We start from the raw sequence: 23149 nt of genomic DNA on the forward strand, positions 1-23149 counted from the left end.
TGGAAGAGCAGCCAGTGCTCTTAACCACTGAGCCATCTCTCCAGACCTCTTTTTTTTTTTTTAAGTCTTGTTATGTGGTCCTGGCTAGGATTCTAACCCAGTACTCCTCCTATTCCTGCCTCGTATTGTCTTGATTACAGGCATGTGCCACCATGCTAAGACAATACACTTAATTCCCACTCAGTTTTTCAGTCATATTTTCTAGATTAAGAAGTAAGACCTTGCCAGGTGGTAGTGGTGCATGCCTTTAATCCCGGCACTCGGGAGGCAGAGGCAGGTGGATCTGTGAGTTGGAAGCCAGTCTGGTCTACAGAGCGAGTTCCAGGACAGCCAGGGCTGTTAATCAGAGAAGTCCTAACTCCAAACCAAAACCAAATCAAACAAACAAACAAACAAAGGTGAGGCCTTGTGCCAGGCATGGCTGCACACACTTTGAATTCCAACACATGGAGGTAGAGCTCTGTGTTCAACGGCCAGTCTGGTCTACATACATAGTGAGTTCCAGGTCAGCCAGGACTATATAGTGAGATCCTGTCTCAAACCCCCCTCCTCCCAAAAAAGGAGAAGAAAAGACAAAGAAACCTTTTAGTAATGGGAAATTATATGCCTGCTTAATATGGTTTGTATTTTTGAATCTGAGAATGCCACGTCTCAGAGTATACTTATTTTACTTAGGTTTTTTTGTTGGTTTGTTTGTTTGTTTTGAGACAGGGTTTCTCTGTGTATCCCTGGCTGTCCTGGAACTTGCTATGTAGACCAGGCTGGCCTCAAACTCAGAGATCCGCCTGCCTCTGCCTCCTGAGTGCTGGGATTAAAGGAGTGCACCATCGCCACCTGGCTATTACTTAACTGTTTTTTGTTATTAACAGCTTTCATTAATTTCATCTCTTTGTCCAAAATTTGTGGTATCTCTTTAGATTGTCCTTATATTGTTTTCAGGGATATACATAATATGTTACTGTTACAATATTCTCCATGATCAAACATGTTTTACTTAGGTTGGCAAGATGGCTCAGCAGGTAAAGGCATTTGCTGGAAAGAACTGACTCTGGCAAGATGTTTTTTGCCCACCACAGAAATGCCGTGGCACACACACACAGGCACACACACAAATGAATACATGTAAAAAAAATCCTTTTAAAATGTTTTTACTCGCCGGGCGGTGGTGGCGCACGCCTTTAATCCCAGCACTCGGGAGGCAGAGCCAGGCGGATCTCTGTGAGTTCGAGGCCAGCCTGGGCTACCAAGTGAGTTCCAGGAAAGGCGCAAAGCTACACAGAGAAACCCTGTCTCGAAAAACCAAAAAAAAAAAAAAAAAAAAATGTTTTTACTAATTTTGTCCATTTATATCTATAGACGTTCCTGAACATGTTTGTTGACAGCAATCAGGATGCTCGGAGAAGATCTGTAAATGAGGATGATAACCCCCCTTCTCCTATAGGAGGTGATATGATGGACTCTTTAATATCACAGCTCCAGCCACCTCAGCAACAGGTAATGTCTCCTTCAAATTCCACTGTCCCATCTGTGGAACTCCACAGCTTCTACAGCTGTTAGCATTTCTTTGTTGAAAAGCAGGAAGTCTTTGTAAGGCCCAAGAAGCCCAGGAGGTTATTATGAAAAAAAATAAGTGACGAGACGAGACCTCCAGTTATAGGAAATGAGCAGTAATGGAAAAGGCACTGACCTCAGGTGCGCAGATCACACATGTCCTTAAAGCAATGAGAGTCTAAATGCTGGATCCGAGGTAACCTGCTGTGGACCAACCTCACTGTTTCCTGAACGATGGCTGTTTTAGGTCTGCTGATGTTCACTAAGGCCTCTGCAGAACCCGAGTAGCATTTCATGGGCTCTTTCACAGACAGCTTCGCCAAGCCATACAATCACATCCCCAAAGATTTCAGCTCTCTGTTTTGACTATTTCCCATGCCTGGACATTGAGCAGCCCTGAAGCTCAATGTTCTCACTTTGTTCTCACTCTGACTCTCTTGAAATAGAAGGTAGTCAGAGTATACTTATTTTACTTAGTTTTTTTTTTTTTTTTTTTTTTTTTTTTTTTGAGACAGGGTTTCTGTGTATAGCCCTGGTTGTCCTGGAACTCATTTTGTAGTCCAGGCTGTCCTCGAACTCACAAAGATCTGCCTGCCTCTGTCCTGAGTGCTGGGATTAAAGGTGCTGGGATTAAAGTGCTTGCTATACAAGCATGAGGATTTCAGTTTGGATGCCCAGAAGCCATGTTAAAAAGCCAGATGTGGCACTAAACAGGCTTCATCTCAGCTTAGGGGAGATGGAGACAGAAGGATCCCTGCAGCTTGCTGACTAACTAGTCACGTTGACTAAGTGAGCTCCACGTTCAGTGAAAGACTCCATCTCACAAAGTAAGATAACAGACCAGCAGCCACTCCTAAACCAGTACCGTGTGATTCACTAGCCTGGAAGAGGCTAGTGCCCATGTGTCAGAGCACAGACAAAGCGACTGGGGGCTTTTGAGCAACTCTGATTGTAGTTGTATGTGAACACACAGACTACATGAAGTACTGTTTTATGTACATGAAATGTTAGGAGGCACATCCTTCACAGGCAGTTTTTATACAGTACCTTGAGGCTTCTCACCCAGAATATTTTCAAAAACAGCAGTGTACTATAAATGCCCTTGGGTGGCCCGGCTTCTGGCCTGGCTACTTATGCTTAGTAAGTGCAGCTTGCTGGTGCTTGTGTCTTTCAAAGAATACTAGACTCTTATACCAGGAGTTTGTCCTGCCAGCTTTTCAGATTTCCTTCCTCCTCTGGATTTGGTTCTCTTCCTGACCTTCTTAAAAATACAGGGCAGCCCAATGAAACCTCATATGAATGCCTCTGTAGCCAGAGTGGGGCTGTGACAGATGTTGACTGAGATGAAGATGCTGTGCCACCACTATGGAGGAGGACCTTGCCCAACAGATGCCTCAGGAGTACTTAGTAGTAGTAGTATTTATTGTGGGTCCCTTTTGTTACTTTGTAGATCTTTCTTGGACTTGATACTGGGCAAAGAGTTATCATCGGAAAGAAGTGACTAAGATGGGCTGGATGTTGGCCACAGCTATAGCAGAAATATTGTCATACTGACAGTTGATGGAGATGTGATCTATTATTATTACTTCATCCTAAATAAATCATTCATTGGCTGCTTCTCCAAGGATTGTTTTGGTCACTGAAAAATCATGTGACATAGTAGTTTATTAAGCATTCTGTTTTGCTGAGAGTTCTATGTACCTGTAACATTTCATACTGAATATGAGATTTCCAGCTGGGAGAATAATCAGAGGCTAGGGCAAAAGGATTAGATGTGGGTAGATTAAGGAAAAGTTAGCGTGTTGGAACATTAGAACAATTTATCACTTGCAAAAAACTCTAGGAATTCTTTGCTTTTTATTGTTGGTGTTGCTTATTTCTAAATCAAATACCTGACAGTGCCACTCAGAATTCTTGGGGGAAAAAGCTTTGAGGCAGGATCTTACTAGTTAGTCTTGACAGTCCTGGTCTCCCTATGTAGACTAGGCTGGCCTCAAACTCACAGAGATCTGCCTGCCTGTGTCTTCCAAGTGCTGGGATTAAAGGCGTGCGCCACCCAGCCTTAAACTTTTTTTCCTACTTATTTATCTTGAGTGCTTCTAAGTGTGATAGCTCATGTGAAGGTCAGAGGACAACTTCCTTTCACCATGTGGGTCCTGGGAATTGAACTCAGACTATCAGTCTTGGTATCTTCAGTATTTATATGAAATGCAAAAAGAAGACTGAGTTGGAGTGATGGAAGTCAGAAGAGGTGCAGATCTATGAGGAGGCACTAAAGACTTGGAAAGACTGGTATGCTGGTTGTTGCTCTGTAATTTATTTATTGACTTTAGTTTTTGAGACAGGGTCTTCCTAAATAGCTCTGGCTGGTCTGGAAGTCATGTGTAGACCAATCTGTCTTTAAAATTCTAGAAAGCCACCTGCCTCGGCTTCTGCCTCCTCAGTGCCACCACTTCTGACTAGTTAACCTTTTTAAACATTCATCAACTTGTGCATTTGTGATTTTTTAATTTTTGCCCTTTCCTTTCACTTTTCTGGGGACAGTGCTTAAAGACAATCAGAATGGTCCAATGTTTAACATACTGTTGTGCACTTTCCTACCTCTAACAAAACTAAGCTATCTTGAATCTCTGGCAATAGGATTGATTACTTTTATACCAAAAGGCTCTGAAAGCACCAAAATCTGCATGTGGTGTATGCCCATACAGACTTAGAGGTTCGTTCATGCTGTGAGATGAAAGTTCTTATGGGAGAGATGATCTCAATCAAAGCAGGGCCTTATGGTAATTCCATGTATGCAGTCAAGGTGACAGGGTACAGCGTGCTTTCCTTAATGAGGAGTGGAAAAGCCTTGTGGAGGTGTAAAGGTCCAAGCACAGAGTGATTCAGAAAGTGAGTCACTAGGAAGCTTTTGAAGTAATTAAAATGTTTCTGTATTTTACTATATGTGATCAATTCCTCAGTTTCATAAAACAGAGTAGGAAGGTCTAAACTTTACCAAATATAAGATACAGCACTCTTGTGTGTATGCGTGCTCACATGTGTTGGTGTCTGTGTGTTGCTGGAGATTGGAGCAGGAAGAAGTGTGCTGCCATGGAAGCTATATCACTAGCTACATGCACCACTATTTATCTGCTGCTACAGAAGAAGGTAAAGGGTAAATTAACGGGAATTAAAATATTCACCATGATGTCACAGATGTTAACATAAAGGACTCAGATAAAGCTGTGACAGATAAAATGAGCAAAGTATGCTGTGAGGGACAGAAGCAGGTGAAAAATGAGGGTTTTACTGTTCTTCAAACTCTTGCAAGTCAGCATTCTTCCAGACCTCATATTTAGGCTGATTGAGATGAACAGTTCCATGTCTAAATGGTTCCTGTTTGTTTGCCATTCCCTGAAGTGGCAAATGCTGGTGTCGGTGGAACGCCAGAAAGCCACACTTAGACTCTCTGTGGTTGAGCAGCATGCTAACATTAACTCTTCTTTTTTTCAGCCCTTTCCAAAGCAGCCAGGAACTTCAGGCGCTTACCCTCTTACTTCACCCCCTGCATCCTATCACAATGCAGTTAATCAGTCCCCCTCTATGATCCACACACAGTCTCCAGGTAAGACATGACTTACTCTCTTGTCCTGTTCACCTCTCGGATCCAAAACACACATACCTGAGAAGAAGCACTGCACGGGTGCCTCGGGCTTCAGGTGGATTGTTTTCTGTCTCTGGTTAGATAATTGCCTGCTTTCACTGGAGTAGTGTTGGGAATTTCATACTTGCGGTGCTTTAGGAGCACTTTATAAGACTTGTTTCAAGTACCCAGAGCCAGACTCGTGGCACCACTCCCAGGTTTGCTGCTGATCTCCTGGTCTATATTAGAGGTGTTGGCAGTTGGAGGTCTGGGGCCAACCAAATTTTACCCACTACCTATCTTCTGAAGTAAATGAACAAACTGGAACAAAGCCATATCAGCTTATGTGGTATCCATGGCTGCACCTTTTCACTCTCTTTTTGTTTTGTTTTGTTTTTTGAGACAGGGTCTAATGTTGCCCAGGTTGGCCTTCCAACTCAGCATGTAGCCAAAGTTAGTCTTGAGATGATGATCCTTCTGCCACCTTCTCCCTAGTGCTAGTGTTACAGGGGTACACCACCTGACTCCTTTGTGCCACGCTTTAGGAGATGGGACAGTGGTGTGTTCTCCAGTTCCTGGAGCCAGGTACTTCCCACCTTCTTTGTCCTGACAGAATGCCTTTGCGGGGCTGTCCTGTGCACTATAAATGGGGGTAGCATGCCTAAGTTTGACTTTTGACTGACTGATTTTCTAGAAGCTCGTAAGCCTGAGTTTCAGCAGGGAGGGGTACCAGCTCTTGCCTTTCTCTCACTTACCATCTAGCAACTGACACAGGTATCAGATTTCTTGAGGGAAAAAAAAACCTCTTCCCTTCCATGTCCCATAGTTCAATTAATGTAACGAAAAGTGAAAACTTTTATCATAAAAGATATATTGTATAATATTGCATGTAAAATATAAGAAAGGAGATAATTTGCCAGGCCTGGTGGTGTAAGCCCGGAATCTCAGCTACTTGGGAGGCTGAGACAATGGCATCAAAAATTTCAAGACCTCACAAGCAGAAAAATATAGAAAGGGTTAAACCATAGTTCAGTGACCGAGTGCTTGCATAGCATCTCCGGCGCCCTGGGTTCAATTCTTGGTACAAGAAGAAGAAAAATAATTTTAAAAATATGTATGATAAAAGCCTTTGATTTCATAGATTAGTCCACTAAAGGATGTTCTTATCATTCGAGGATGCTCAGCTTACTAGCTAGATTGTGTATGTGTGTCTATGATATAAGGATGGAACCCAAGGCCTCACACAGGCTAGACAAATGCTTTACCAATAAGCGGTGTCCCCAAACCCTGAATTTTTTAGTAATAAATTCAACAAACACATTTACTTTACAGTTTTCACCTTGTAAAGTAGAATTGGTAGCATGTGAGTTTTTTTCCTTTATACTCTACCAAACTCCCTTAATTCAGGTGTGTGTGTGTGTGTGTGTGTGTGTGTGTGTGTGTGTGTGTGTGTGTGCGCGCGCGCGCGCGCGCGCGCATACATATAAGAAATGTGCATGATCCTGCAGAACCTGTTAATCTGATGAGATGAAAGGGTCTGGCTTGTTTAATCTGCTCGTTCCATTTGTAACTGAGAATAGCCTAAACTACTTTCATTAGAGGTGTTGTGAGGATTTAGTGAAATGAATCCCTATAAAGTGTTTAGTCTGGAACCTGGCCTGTACATCCAACTCTCTGAGCAAGCTGTTGTAATCTGCCGTGGTCCCAGATTACACTACTTGATACTCCAACTGCCATTGCTCAGCCAGTCTCCTCTTGCCAGCTTCTTCCTCTGCTGCATGCCTCTCACAGCCACTCAGATTCTTCTTCAGCTTTTTACAGGAGCAGGTGGGTTTGTTTTCAAGGAGGTCCTAGGGGAAGAAAGCGGGCAGCCAGGTCTGGGATTTTTTTTTTTTTTTTTTTTAAGAAAAATCTTTCAATTTCCTCTTTTGTGGAGGCTGTTTGTATGGTTCCTCTGTTTAGACTCCCTAACAGTCTCCACCTGTGATGCCTCATGGTTTGAGCCTTACAAAGGGGCCATTCAGGGTTTTGAAAGACTGTTTAGTAGAGGACTGGCCATTTCTGCTCTGGAGCTGCTTGCTGCTTTGCCTGCCTTCTTCATCTTGACATGGGTCAAGACAAGACCTGAAGAATGGGTTGCAGCAGGTCAGATTCAAGGACACAGACCACACCACATGTGTGCAACCAGAGGACACTGTCCTGAATGGCCAGAACATGAAGAAGCGGGACTTTTTCCAAAAGTTTGCTCTTTACTGGATCAGCCATCCATATTTGAACTTTATTCGAGCCACAAAGGGGCTCAGTTTTCTTAACAGAGATGAGCTGATTTCAAAGTTACAGAGGCAAGTTCTCTTAACTCTATGGTTGTGAAGTCCTGGCGTTTTCTAAGTCTAAGTGTGCAGTAGGCAGTTGGCTCTATGGAGGCCTGCAGCTTCTCAGAGTTTCTTGGACCATAGGTTGAAGATTTGGAAATTGTCATGCCCAGGGTCATTAAAGCCTGGCTGGGTGGGAGAGCTTAGCCCCTGTAAATAGCAGGGGTGAAGACAGAGCTGGGGAGGAGGCAGGCAAATAGAGACTCAGAACCCTAAGGGGGTGTGTCTCTAGGAAGAGCGGAGATTGTTGAATGACTGTAGTAGTAGACCGGTATGCGATGCTTGCTATGAATATGCCAAGCCCTATTCTAAGCGCTTTACTCATTTAATCCTCACAGCAAACTTATGGCATAGGCCCCATTATTATCCCCATTTTATGGAGAAAAACCGAGGCATGGAGAAGTTAAGTCACTTGTCAGATCATACAGCTAAATAGGTAAATATAACACATAAAGGTTAATCAAGTTGACTGACATTTATTGAGTATGAGATATTGCTTAAGTATTATAGAACATAAAAAATGAAATTATCCTGTATTATAGTAAAGAATTTGAAACCTGCTAATATTGAATGATAATATAGCAAGTATTTATATGTTGAGTTTATTCGTAGTTTTACTAGTTATAGTTCTTTCTTTCAGAACCCTTAAAGTTAAATCAGTCCCATGGCTTTAAGTGCCTATCTTCCAGCTTTTGTATGTATTTTAGACCTCACCCTGGAACTACTCACTTCCATCTAATATTTAGTGGCTTGCCAAAACTCGCTATGGCTGAAACTAATTTCCTAGGTTTCTGAGTCCTGACACTTGCATAGACACTCTAGTTCAGAAAGAGGCAGCCCTTTCTGTCGTATTACCTAGGCTGCAGTTATCAGAGAGATGCAGAATGCTTTTTGCTTTTATACCCCCGTTGAGTTATTTACCAAATACTGTTAACTACCCTTTGTTTGCAACCCCAAATTCAAGCACGTTGCAGTACCTCAACAAACCTTCAGTCACCCTTTACAGCTAGTTCCAGCCACCAGTGATCCTTCTGGGACAAAAGTTAGTTAATGGCTTCTACTCCAGATGCTATTGGTTTGTGAGGCAAACTGTATCTCCTTAGAGTAGCCTACAAGTTCACGTGTGATCTGGGACTCGCCTCTAAACTCTGTCACCTCTTATACAACCCCAGTTTACTCTTTTCCAACACCCTGGCCCCTGCCCTATCACACAGACTGTCCCTTCTTTGGGGCCTTTACATTGGCTCTTCTGTTTTGCCTGAATTATCTTATTCCCTGTGCTGTGTGCTGCACTTTCTTCCTGTCTGCTGATTCATGTGTCCCTTTAGAGTCTTGACCTCTGCCACCACAAAGAATTGCCCTTTTCCTCTGCACTGGTTTTCTCCACAGCACTTGCCATTACATTATAGATTTATCATGCTAATTTTACTAGAATACATGCTCCATGAGGACAAAAATTATCTCTTATCTTAACTATGTCCTCCATGCCTAGAACAGTGCTTGGCAAACAGTTGATAAACTCACCCACTTGTTGACTAAGTATATGACTAAAAGGTGTATTGGACACAATTTCTTTTCAGTTAGTGAATATGAGAGTTACAGCATAGACTCGTGGACTTGAGCTTTCTTGCAATAGTGAAGTCTTTGTGCCATTTATGGGACCTTTTCTGCTTGTCTCTATAAGTCTCTAGGGAGATTTTTTTTTGACCCGTGGTCCTTGGACAGGACATGATATGTGTCCTGCAAGATCACCTGTAATTATTTTCCTTTATTAGGAAATCTGCATGCTGCCAGCTCCCCCAGTGGGGCTTTGAGAGCCCCATCACCAGCGTCATTTGTTCCAACTCCTCCCCCATCCACGCATGGAATCTCAATAGGACCAGGGGCCAGTTTTGCTAGTCCACATGGTGAGTCCATACACAGAAATCGCTGTAGCATTTAGAGCTTGATGTGAAAGTAATTTTTGTTAAATCAAATTTCTTACTGAAAAATTAGTGTTTATTTATTGAGAAATAGCAAAAATACTACGTGGACCAAAACAAATAAACAAAAAGACATTTTTCATAGTTTTTCCACACAGAGGCACTGACTGTTTGGTCTGTGACTGTCTTCACTCTTCCTTTGCTCTGCTTTGTCCTTCCTGTCAGCTGCTGCCTGCTTACTGGCCTGCCCATAGCTTTCTGTGCTTGCTTTCTAGCTCTTGGCTTGTCCTCCCTCACATACCTCCCCCCAATCTGGGCACCTTTCCATATGAATTGTTTTGGAACTTGAATTTTCAATCTGAAAAAAAATGATTTGGAATGGGTACAAATAAAGATCAGGTGGAGGTGACATGTCCCCTTTGTGTTTGTTGTCATCGTGGTTTTCTACAAGGTCTCACTGTCTAGTCCAGGCTGGCCTCTAAGTCCCAGCAACACCCCTACCCCTGCTCCCAAGTGCTGGGATTCAAAGCATAGGACAGGACACCTGGCATTTGTTCCTTTGCATTTCACCGGCTACCTCATCTCTCTTCTCAGGCATTTTGTGTCACTGATTTCAGATACATTCTTTAAGATTTATTTATGTGTTTTGTCCCCAGGTATGTATGTACACCATGTGCTTTCCAGGTACCCATGTAGGTCAGAAAAGGGCATCAGATCCCCTTGAGTTGGAATTACAAGTGATTGTGAGCCACTGTGTGTGTGCTGGGAACCAAACCCTGAATTCTTTGCAAGAACAAGTGATCTTAACCACTGAGCCATCTCTCCAGCCCCTAATTTCTGATATATTCTTGCAGACCTGTTTTACACACAAACACACACACACACACAACAACAACAACAACAACAACAAAACCTTGCTCTCCCCCATCCCTCCTACATAGCAACATATTATACACACTGTTCACTTAAACATCGTGAACACCGTGCCACATCAGAACCTAAAGGACTTCCTCAGTCTTTCTGCTATTTTTTAGCTAGAACTTTACTTTTTACTAATACTGTTGTGTTTGAATATTTGTCAGTAAAAACTCTCTGTCATCATACTACATGGCTTCATAGTATCCCTTGTCTGGATATACATAGCTTAACTATTCTCCTGTATTATATCTATTTTGAATGTTTGCTTTTTTTTTTTTCACAATTTAAAACGGTGCTGTATGTACTCACATCCATGATGATCCCCTTAGGTAAGTTCCTAAAAATGACATTGAGGTTGTACCACATTTGAGAAGTTCTAAAGCTTTCGCAACATAGGGCAAATTGCTCAACAGAAAAGCTATACCAATTTCCTGCAACATCCAACGTGGGGGATGTCTGTTGTCCTGCAACATTACCAACATGAGATGTGAAGATTTTCTATTAAAAAAAAGTTGGCCATTTTGCTAGGTGAAAAGATGGTATTTTACTATTGGATATGCATTTCTTGACTGTTAGTTAAATTTTACTTATTTAATTAAAACTTTCTTTAAGAATGCCCATTTGTCTTTAGTGTCTCTTATTTTATTCCCACCAATTTATTCCATTCCTTGCCAACTTTCTTCTGCTGTCTTACTTATTTTATAAGTCAAGACCATTTATTCACTAAAATAGATGGTAGAAATACTTTTATAAGTGTGCATTTGGTGACAAGCGGATAGAAACAGTATGTCAAAGGTATCTTCATGGTGTAGTTTAAAATATCAAGTTGTTAAGGAAGCCACTGCTTTCCAAACTGGATTCTCAGTTCTATTTCTTAATGAATAAAGTGCATAAAGAAATTGTAGTACCCCCCCCCCCCCCCCATCTTTTTCTCAGTAGAATGGAAACAGAATTTGCCTTTCAGTGGCGCTTGATGTTTCTTTACATGTTTGGGAGCTTGTGTGAAGGTAAATCTATCCTTTCTTAGGCTTTTCATTTTTCTAAGTCTTTAATCCCAGCACTTGGAAGGCAGAGGGCAGTGGATTTCTGTAAGTTCAAGACCATCCTGTCTAGCCGAGACTATGCAAAGGGAACCTGTTTCAAAAACCAAGCACACAAAAAGTACACAAACTCCACAAGCTAGAGACTTAGGTAGGTGTTAAGAAACATCAAGCTTTCGTGAACAACAACGAAAATGGCTCGCTATTTAAGGCTATGACTGTTGTCACATACTTTGAGAATCATGTTTGTTTGTTTTCTCCAGGAACCCTTGACCCTAGTTCTCCATACACTATGGTGTCACCAAGTGGCCGAGCAGGAAACTGGCCTGGGTCTCCTCAAGTGTCTGGACCCTCACCAGCAACCCGTTTGCCTGGAATGTCACCAGCCAACCCGTCTCTCCATTCTCCTGTCCCAGATGCTTCTCATTCCCCTCGAGCTGGCACAAGTGAGTGGTGTCAGCATTATGTTCTTCTACAGCAGTACCAATAGATGCCTTCGATCATTTTGCCCTGACATGAAAGTCACAGTGTATTTCTCAAATGAGGATTGCCAAACCTTAAACTTTTTTGGCTTTTTGGGGTTTTTTTTTTTTTTGTTGTTGTTGTTGTTTTTCAAGACAGGGTTTCTCTGTGTAGCTTTGGAGCCTGTCCTGGATCTCACTCTGTAGACCAGGTTGGCCTCGAACTCACAGAGATCCGCCTGGCTCTGCCTCCCAAGTGCTGGGATTAAAAGCATGCACCACCACCGCCCAGCAACCTTAAACTTTTTTCCTTTGTAATCATTTCAAAATACTAATTAGCAAAGTTAGGAAAAATGTAATAAGAAAAAGGGTTGTCTCCTTCAGAAGTCTTAGGAAGTGGGTCCCAGCACCTCTGTCATGACTGTTAATTTTCATCTGCAGTAGTGAACCATAAAAGATACCTTAAGTTAACCACCAAAGCTATAGAAATTAAGAGAATTGTACAAATGTATATGTTTACTTTTGTTGCATAACTTTAGTGCTTAAAAACAATGCTATGCTAGATCACAATTCTGTACTTTGACAGACTCTACTGAGCTTCCTCGTGTGTCTACCATAGATGGCCTAACATAGCCTCAGCTGACCTGACTTCTGTGCTTTGTGTGGTCTCACACTTGATCATAGCTTGTTTACACAGTGGGTACTGGTTACAGGAAAGTATATGGAAGTCCTGTAACTAGATGAGCATCCCTTCCATGGCAATCTTTTGGCTATAAGCAGGTCATGAAGCCATGCAGAATCCAGGTTGAGAAGCAGATCCCACTTCCTTGAAGGAGTTCCTACAGGGTCACATAATAGGGGGCCTGGACAGAATCAGGAGAATCATGGCAGCTGATTTTGCTATCTGAGAACTGACATAAGATTCTTTGATGACGAGAAATAATTACAAGAGTCCCAATTACATCATCTATGATGAAGACAAAACAGGCAATAATGGGATGCTATGCATTTGCAAATGAAGTTACCTGTTTTCCTTCCCAAAGGTTCCCAGACAATGCCAACCAACATGCCTCCACCTCGCAAACTACCTCAGCGCTCCTGGGCAGCATCCATACCCACCATCCTCACTCATAGTGCCTTGAACATCTTACTGCTCCCCTCTCCAACGCCAGGCCTTGTGCCTGGCCTGGCAGGCAGTTACCTTTGTTCCCCGCTTGAGAGATTCCTTGGGTCTGTCATCATGAGACGACACCTTCAAAGAATTATTCAACAGGAAACGGTACGAGTGCTATTTCTTTCCAAGTGGCCATTGTCAGAGGCACAATAAGGTCTTTGTGAGGAACACTCTCACCCTCTTAACCATCTTGTTAGAATTAAGCTTCACTCCCTTGCCTAGCATTAAAGATGGACCCCATCATTTTCGGTTCTTAGGTTAGAGGGTTTTACAGTTTACTGTGCTGTGTGTTTTTTAGATAATGTGGCTAACCTGGACCTGGGAACAGGTTACCACACTGCACAAAACTAGTGCACACAGGATCTGACCTTGCACATACAAATGACTATTTGCTCTGTGGTGTACCTTTGTAGGCAGATTGACTTTGAAGCTGAGTCTTAATCAAAATCAACATGTTGATTGTAGGTGTTAGGGCTCGTTTTTTTTTTTTTAAAAATGCATGAGTAATTAGATTGGTTTAAAAGCCTTATAGAAACAGACATCTAACCAGTCTTATGGTAAAAACCTTAAAAGATAGGTCAGCATTGAGAGTACCAGTTCTGCAGTCCAGCTGCTAGGTTTGCTGGGATATCCTCTAATGTAGATAGTATCTACCTGACTGGTAGCACTTGTGGGCATTCAAAGTGCTCCATGTGAAGACCTTAGGATAATACCTTGGTATTGGATATGTTTTTAATTTATAGTTACCATTATTACCAGTATCTATATAAGTAGCCAAACTGATTCCTATTTATAATATTTACTATACAGTTGCCTGAAAACCATTTCACAATCTTTATAGTCAGATCTTAAAAAAGAATGTAAAGTATTTTAAGAAATTACTGCCTTGTGTGGATTATATAAAATAGTGTATTTCATTTGATTTTAATTTTAGTTGTATTTTATTAATTTATGAGTGTTTTTGCCTTCATGTCCACTGTGTACATGAATGGAGGCCCAAAGAAGGTATCAGATCTCCCTAGAGCTGTACTTGTATTTGTGAGGCACCCTGTGGGTGCTGGGACTTGAACGGAATCCTCTAGAAGAGTGCCTCCTCCTCTCATGCTTTTCATATGTGGACATAATATACTTTGATCGAACTCCCTCTCTCTTTGCCTTCACTTGTCACTGTGTCCCTTCCCAATATTAAGATCCAGTGACAAAATTAGCATTCAGCTTAGAGATGATGAGAGCTGTGTCGCAGCCTGAGTTCTGCTACTCACAGTCCCTCTAGTGTTGGGCTCTGTGACTCTCCATCTGCCTCATCTGGACCAACTTAGTTGTTTTTCCATTGTGATAGTTCTGTCAGAAATATGTATGTTTCTCTTTCCCTGCTGATTTGCTTCATCCTCGTTTTGCAGTTGCAGCTGATCAATTCCAACGAACCTGGTGTAATCATGTTCAAGACAGATGCCCTGAAATGCAGAGTAGCCCTTAGTCCCAAAACCAACCAGACCCTTCAGCTAAAAGTGACACCTGAAAATGCAGGACAGTGGAAACCTGATGAGCTTCAAGTTTTGGAGAAATTCTTTGAGACAAGAGTATGTGTTTTCTAATAATGAGTGCTTGAAATGTAGTCAGTGAACCAGAGAGGTTGAAGTAGAACAAAGAGTAAGGTGATTTCTCTCCCCCTCCCCTTAGGTTGCAGGACCACCATTTAAAGCCAACACACTTATAGCCTTCACCAAGCTGCTGGGAGCACCAACACACATCCTCCGTGACTGTGTGCATATTATGAAGTTGGAGCTGGTGAGTTACTGAGAAACAAAGGCTTTGCAGAACAGTCTTTATTTTGCACATTGTTTCATTTTTTTCTCTTAAGGTTTATTATTTTTTAATAGGCTGACTTCAAACTCATAGATATCCACTTGCCTCTGGCCCCTAAGAAGGGAGTTAAAGGCTTAAATTTAATTAAATTCTTAATTTTGACTTAAAATTTGTCTATGACAAGATGACACAGTCCTAGCTCTGGAGTGTAAAAGTCCTAAACCAACGTGTCAGTAAGTCCATACTCTCTCTAAAACCTCTACAGGAGAATATGTTTCATGTCTCTCTCTTGGTAATACAAACAGTCTTTGGCTTATATACCCATCAGTCTGATCTATGTATCCCCACATATGCTTCTGCTTATATCTTTTTTTCTTCTTCTTTTGAAGGATAACAACCATCGGGGCTTAATCTGATGACCTCTTCTTAACTTGGTTATGCCTGTAAAGACCTTATTTTGAAGTGAGGTCTGGGAATGGGGGCTTCATCTTGTTCAGGCATTCAGTTCAACCCATAGCAACCCCCAGTATTTGCAATAGAGACCATTTTCCGAACGTCCAGAGCTGTTGCCTGAAATTGAAGCATACTAGATTCGTGCACTGAGTAAATCTTGGAGATCTTTCCACTTTTCAGAACAGGGTTTCTCTGTTTAACAGCTATGGCTATCCTGGAACTCACTCTGTAGACCAGGCTGGCCTCGAACTCACAGATCCACTTGCCTCTGCCTCCGAGTTCTGGGATTAAAGGTGTGCGCCACCACCGCCCAGCACTTAATTTTTTTTTTAGTGAAAGACTTAAGATGACTAAACAATCACTTTTCCTCCTCCCTTACCCATTCCTATCCTGGAATTGAACCCAGGGCCTCATGTGCTCTGTCACTGAGCTATGTCCCCAGCCCATAATCTTCTCCAGATTCTAACACTTTGGTATTATAAAAGGCCACAGTAAGAAATTTTTAAATAAAGATGTTGTTCTATATATACGAAAGGATATATAGATGTCACTTTGATACATCTCAGGAAATTGTCCTCTAGAGTTTGCCCCAGTTTCTATTCCCACAAGCACCCCAAGCTCAGTTATCAGTCTTTTTTTCTTCTTCTCATTTTATATTTGCACTTTTGGTAATTTTAGCTATTTATTTATTTTTTTTTATTATTTTTCTATTTTAAAAATTTACTTCTTTTTATGGAATGTTTGCCTGCATGTGTGTCTGTGCACCACGTAAGTGCCCTAGGAGGCTGGAAAGGAATGTCAGCTTTCCTGAGACTAGAGTTATAGATGACTGTGAGTCAAAGCCAGGTCCTCTGGAAGACGAGCCGATTTTCTTAATCACGGACTCATCTCCCTAGCACCTTTTATTTATGTTTTTAGATCTCAACTGTGTGCGTGTCTGCATTTGTACATGTTAGAGCAGTGCCCATGGAAGCCAAAAGAGGTCATTAGATCCCCTGGAGCTGGTTGTGAGTTGTGACATGGGTGCTGGGAACTGAACGCAGGTCTTCAGCAAGAGCAACAAGCTCTCTTAACCTCTGAGCCATCTCTTCAGCTATGATTTACTTTCAATTGATTGTGTATGTGCATATATGCATATCTATATGTATGCCATATATGTGTGGGTGCGGGCAGAGGCCAAAAGAGAGGGCATCGGATCCCTTTAATCTGGAGTTAAAGTTAGTTGTGAGCCACCCCACATAAGTGCTAGGAACTGAACATGGTTCCTCTGGAAGAGCGAGCAGTATGCACTCTTACCTGCTCAGCCATCTCTCTAGCCCCATACTTTAGGTATTTCTTAAAATTATATAGTTTGAACCCTGGTAACAGCTGATTAATTGTATTTTCTGAATCTCCCAGTCTTTTGATCTTGATATTCATTTCTGGGGTTGATTTGATTAACCTAACACCTCCCTCCTCGTTTTTGTTCATGTTTACTATCAGGATTGGGGAGGAAGTGTTTCTGTTTTTATTATTATTATTATTATCTTAACATTTTGCTTTTGATGTGATAGGCTATAACAGCCTTTGTATGTCAGAAAGATGTCTTGGAGATTCTGAAGGAGTAAATATCTGTCCAGAAAAGCACCAATGAATTACCCTTCTAAACCATTAATACTGTTTGCCTAGTTTGTTTAGGGAAGCAGTTAGAAACAAGACTTGGAAACCTAAATAGAACCCACTCAATCAGAGCCTGAAGTGTCACATGTTAGACCTCAATTGTGGGAGGGAACAGCGTAAGTCATAGCGGCGTCACTCAGCATTTGTGAGCATGCTTAGAGCCTCACTCAAGATGTAGGGCTGATAGTAGCTATAAGCAGGCACCCACAGAAGAAGCCACTGGTTGGGATTACGAGGGGTTCCAGGAAGAAGCAGTAAAGCCCTGAGCTATGTTGGCTTCTTTGAAAACAGTGAAGCAAGAGTAGATAGATGTCGGAGACACTGTAGAAGCTGAAGTATTGGCCTTGGGAGTCACAAGTGTCCAAGAATGAGTGAAAACACAGCACACAAGTTTACCCCCAAGTTTTACTTAGTGACTTCACTTATAGATTTCTTTTAAGAAAGTGCATGTTGTCTGAATGATGGAATGTAATGTGAAACCCTAACTCCTCAGACTCCAGACCAGATGTGATGTTATATGGTAACAGGAGTTTTGTCATATTTTTTCCCTTTCACAACAGTTCCCAGACCAAGCAACACAGCTAAAATGGAATGTTCAATTTTGCCTCACCATCCCTCCCAGCGCACCACCGATTGCACCTCCTGGGACACCAGCTGTGGTGCTGAAATCCAAAATGCTATTTTTTGTAAGTATCACCTGACCTCATCTGTGTGTATGCAGAGTTTCTGAGGAAAAGCCACGTGAGAGTGATAGAACAATTTTTGAGTTAGTAGTCATAGCCGAATATATGCCCGTATTTCTTCACTGTTAGTTTAGACTTCATGGGGTTCCTGGTTCAAGTAGTAACAGTAGAAATGTATTCAAGTTGGTAATTGTGAGACAATCATAATACTCAGTTGTTTGTCACTTTTTTAATCTTTTTTCATTTTCTTGTACTTGCTGTATCTTAATCTGAAAGTAAATGATAGTGCCTCTCACAAATTGAGACAAATATTTGATTTTCTGCTTTTCATTTTTTTTGTGTGTCTACAGCTTCAACTAACTCAGAAAACATCAGTCCCTCCCCAAGAACCTGTTAGTATAATAGTTCCAATCATTTATGACATGGCTTCAGGTACCACCCAGCAGGCAGACATTCCCAGACAGCAGAACTCTTCTGTTGCTGCGCCCATGATGGTCAGCAACATTCTGAAGAGGTTTGCAGAGATGAACCCACCACGACAAGGTACATGAGCAGTAGATGGTATTTTATTGCATATATGTTATAAAACCCCCTTTGAGAGAGACCTCCCTCCTTTCCCTCCTCTTCCCCCGCCTTCCCTACTCTGCATCCCAATCCTAGTACTAGCGCTCTGTCGCCATGGCCCTCTTAGTGTCTGCTTGTCGCTTTCTTTCTTTCTTTCTCACTGGTTCTTCAGTTTTGTCCATTTCTCTGCTGCCTGGACTCCATTTTTGTTAGCAGTTACTATTGGGACTGAGCCGGTTGCTAATGCCAGAAGCTTGTATTTATAGCACACATTGCCACAAAGCCCTAGGTTAGGATGATAGATTTTCCGTGGCTGTGAATTCCTGCCTTGCCATCAATACCTGCCACTCTGTACATCACAAAGTTGAAATGCATGTTGGTTTCTCATACTTCATGGTTCGATCATGAATAGAATACTATTATTAAAAGTTGTGTATCTTCTAAATGTTTTGTGAAGAATAAAAGCTGATACAAATGGCATCACTGCTTTTTGGGCTTCTTATGTAAGTGTCAGGTGGGTGCAAGTGAGCCTTCTCCCTGAGTGCACAGTGAAGCTCTGAGACTGGACATTTCCGAAGAAACCAGAATGTTTCTTGAAAGAGAAATAAGGCTGCTTCGATACTGGAGTAGCCCACACTTAACATGTGACTCCTGGTAATGCCAAATTGGGGTTCTAAAACATGAAGCTCAGCAAAGAGAACTTTTCTTTGATTTTGCTCGTTTCTAATACTTAGGAAATTTAAATGGATGTTCACTCATGTCTAATGCTAAGGAAGTCCTCTTTATCCTTTTCTTTAGAATAGCTTGCAAACACAATTATGGTGAATGAGGAAAAAGCTGTTCTCTGAAACATTTTTAGGTATCACAGTGTCAAAAGTTTTAGGAATCCTGAGGAAAATGAGGTTTTTTTTAGCTGTTTGTTCCCCACATCACACCTAGGTAAGTTCTTGCTTCGGTTTCTACGGAATACACTGGGCAGTAGAGAGCAGTGTGCTTCGTTTGTTGTAATACTTTTACTTCTGGCAGTTCTCTGCTTCATTCTTTGACCTCTCTATTCAGCTGAAAATAAGGCCTCAGGCATCAAAATTTAAAGCTACCAGAATTCTCAAAGTAGCAATCCAATAGAAATCTGCTGATAAACACAATTCCTTCATATAGACATGACTATTATCGTGTATTTTTTTATGTATTATATCTTCTGGAATTTAAAAATTATAAGGGAAATGTTTTGATCCTACTATGATCAAGCAAATTTTTCTACCTATCAATGAAAGTGTCAAAGAAGTGTGTATGCATGTGCCTGTGCGCGCGCACACACGCATGCATGCACACACACTCGCGCGCACACACCTTCCTCAGTTCTTTAAGAAATTGGTAAGGTATTGTGGGAGTGCTTTCTTTTTTTCCTTTGGCTGGACAAACCTTTGGATTTTCTTTGTCCTTTTGTTCTGTACCTTCGTTTTCTAGTGCTTGGAGCAAAGGCTCTCAGTGACTTGCACGGAGTCACTCACTCTATGCTGCCCTTTGACCGAAGGCTGTAATTCACACAAGGCCTCAGTTCTCCCCCTTGCAGCTGTGCTAGTGTCCAAACGTGTTGTCGTGCTTTCTAATATTACAAGAACTAAGGGGCAGAGGGGAAGTTGAGCAGATGAGGTGTTATCAGAGGTGCCTCCACAAATCTAATGTTTAGATTCTTGGTGTGTAATACTTAGGCTTCCTTGCCCATCTCACAGTGAAGAGCTTTGAAGGAAAATCCTAGCTTGGTTCGTTGGTTTACACCTATAATCTCAGCACTTGGAAGCTGAAGCAGGAGGATTGTGAGTTCCAAACCAGTCTGGGTTACATAGTGGGACTGTTGTCTCATGGCAACCAAAAAGGAAAGAAAAGGGGAAAAAAATAACTGTAAAGTGTAAATAAAGCTTTTCTCCCTTTAACAAAATAAAACACTTTATTTCTGTATTTTATTGACTTCAGTCAATTAATGTATAACTTTAGAAAATGAAAATGTTCAGTTTCATAGCCAAAGTAGTACTTGGTAACCACAGAGCACACACGTTCCCATTGTCACAGAACATTCTGTTGGACGGTATTCCCATTACCTATTGGAGGCATTGTTATCTGGCCTCTCATTAGCAGGACATCACCGAAGTTGTAAGCAATGCATGAATATAATTTAGAACTTGTCATTAGATCCAAACCGCATAAGCATTCTATAGTGTTCAACTCTAAAGTCAGACTTTTAAAGTCTTATCCAACGCGGCACTGTTTCTATGCACTGAAGGCATCTCTCTCTTTCTCTCTATTTAAACTTGACACTTGCCCCAGATTTCTTCCGGAGACAAAAACAAAACCCAACCCAAATATAATATGCTATTCCACATCAGATGTCATCGCCTAAAATCTGAATAGTTTGAAATACTTAGTCTTTTATTTCAAATCCGTGACTGGTTTTAATCAACCCTCCCCTCACCGGTGTGTTAACGTCTGTCCTGTACTGCGAATAGCTAATGACCATTTTTCTCTGTTGCAGGTGAATGCACAATATTTGCAGCTGTTCGTGATTTAATGGCTAATCTTACACTGCCCCCTGGTGGGCGTCCATAGACACTATTGTTTTTAAACCAGGAAGGCTGACAAATGAAAAAACAACACACACACAAAAAGGCTGAATTCAGCCATCAGTTTTAAAAAGGAAAAAGACTTTTTTTTTTTAAACCTTAAGAGCTAAATATTCTAAACTGGCAAAACTTTTCAGGGTGCACTTCTTTCATCAAAAAGACCATCATCAATCTTTTGTATAGTGAACTTGTATAGTGTGTTTAAATGCGACACATTTCAAATTAGGTAACAGATCAGTGTCTGCTTGCCAGTACTAGATTTAATATTCTGTTTTATACTATAAAGTAATGAAAATGCCAAACTTGTTTATTTAATTGTTTTCTTATGTTTTGGATGTAATGGTCTTTTTTGATTTTTTTTTTTTTAAAGGCAGGTCTGTCATTTTTGAATACTGTAAACTGTGACAAACTTTATATTGAAGCTGTATTTTACTATTGACCGCTTTGAATCCTTACACAGAAATGTTTTGGGAGCTGTTAAACACATCCCAAAGAAGCAATATTTAATAAAACTAGGATATAAAAGTGACACTCACTTGTGTGTGTATAAGCTCTCTAGAGTTATTAGGGCCTCCCTTCATCTTCACCCTGGTGGGGCCAGTCAGTTTTTAATTATGTATGTCTGAAATTTGACCAAAAACATTTTTGTTTTAAGGTTAATGTAATTCTTCAGACATTCCTAACATGACTGGTGATAACATTTAGCACCTCGGTTGTTTTTTCAGTATAGGATTTGTGTAAAATAAGAGAACTTTGTCTTTGAAAAGAGACTGTAAGTGATATATAGTGATCAAGGATCCCAAATAATGCAATTATTCTCATGTGTGAGGAAATGGGAACCTTTTTGCTAGGAAAATGTCATTGAAAGGATACTTCTGCACACAGCATTAACTAGGAAGCAAAGAACTTGAATGCTCTAGTTTGCATGAAGTTTTGGTGACATTTCTTTTATCTTATTTAACTTCTTACCTTCCCCAGCACAATTGCGGTTGTTCTAAACAATCTCAATTTAATTCATTGTCAGCAAAACAATAGGATGTTTTTGCTGGACACAACCTGGTCCAGTCATTTGAAAAGTCCACAGTGCAGGGCCTGTGTAGGGTCCAGTGGAGTTTCTGGCACTGGTACCTCTCAATAGGATTTCTCTCTAGAGTACTGTACTGTCTCTTGCAGCCAGTCAGGGTCTTTTTAAGCTTCGATGAATATGATCTGATTCAAATGTCTTCTGATGACTTGATGTGATTTGGAGCAGTTTTTTTTTGTTGTTTTATTTTTTTTTTAATGATAATATCATGCTGAGTTATCTAGTCAATGTAATATGGTCCTCGATGAAATTTTAGATGTTTGTCTGATTCCATTTTAACATGATTATTTGAGCTTCTATAACTATAACCACCAGATTCTAGTTTTAAGCATCTCACTGCAACTGTATCATATGTTCTCAACTTTGCTTGAATCTCCATTTCCAGTCAGAGTTGAGGGCTTCTGTCTTCTGTGTCTCCTTTCTGCCTTCATCTCCTGCTTTTCACCCAACTCTGCCGCTATTCCAGAGTAGGTGACTAAACTTTTATTCTTCTTTAACCTACCCCTTTTCTCCTCCTGTTTTCAGTTCTCTTCACAGTGGTAATCACATGGGTTTGGCAATCTAAGATGTCTTGATCAGGAGTCAGCCCTTTTCTATTAGGAGCTGAATCCTATCTTTCATGTAGAAATCTACATGTATATATAAGAAATGTATTTTTATCTGCAGGATGATATTGTTTCAAATAATTTTATTAATAGAATTAACTTTTCAGGTATTTTCTCTTTTAAGTGTGGTTTTGAAATGTTAATTGCATTTTTATACATGATGCATTCAATGGGTACTTTTTCCTAATTATAACTAACCTTTGAATGCATTGTGTAAATCAAGTAAGATAGGATTCAATGAACAGAATTTGATTTTGATGCTTATTAAGAGTAAACCAATGAATTTGAATTTTGATATCATGCTTGGTACTTGGAATTGGTATATACTTTATTAAAGCTTGGAAATACTTAGCATTTGAATCGTAACTTTCATCACAAACCATGTCTTTTGCCTCTTTTGTTAACCAGGTTCAATCAAAGAAACTGGATGCCATAGTGATTTTTCTCTAGTAGGTGGTTTGGAACTTGATTTTAAGGTGTTTTCAATGTGATTTTAGTATTTACAGTAATAAATAAAATTTATACAAGTTTCAGAGAACTACCAACTCTCTAGTTAATTTTGGTGAAGATGTTTTGGGTTGTAGTCTTGGTTTAGCATTAGTTTAACCCTGCAA

General features: G+C 40.8%; 1 protein-coding gene across 1 annotated transcript in view; it reads left to right on the forward strand.

Moving 5' to 3' along the window:
- Positions 1 to 23073, forward strand: part of Med14 (mediator complex subunit 14) — a 97111-nt gene extending 74038 nt beyond the window's left edge. Inside the window, 10 exon segments of the mRNA XM_052739231.1 lie at positions 1357 to 1494; positions 5047 to 5158; positions 9324 to 9455; positions 11692 to 11874; positions 12933 to 13168; positions 14464 to 14643; positions 14744 to 14851; positions 17542 to 17667; positions 18015 to 18207; positions 20759 to 23073. Coding sequence (XP_052595191.1) covers positions 1357 to 1494; positions 5047 to 5158; positions 9324 to 9455; positions 11692 to 11874; positions 12933 to 13168; positions 14464 to 14643; positions 14744 to 14851; positions 17542 to 17667; positions 18015 to 18207; positions 20759 to 20832 — 1482 coding nt within the window. The 3' untranslated portion in view covers positions 20833 to 23073.
- The last annotated feature ends 76 nt before the right edge of the window (positions 23074 to 23149 follow it).

This window comes from Peromyscus californicus, unplaced genomic scaffold (assembly GCF_007827085.1).
Source record: "Peromyscus californicus insignis strain IS unplaced genomic scaffold, ASM782708v3 Scaffold_10__1_contigs__length_136768540, whole genome shotgun sequence".
Lineage (NCBI taxonomy): Eukaryota > Metazoa > Chordata > Mammalia > Rodentia > Cricetidae > Peromyscus > Peromyscus californicus.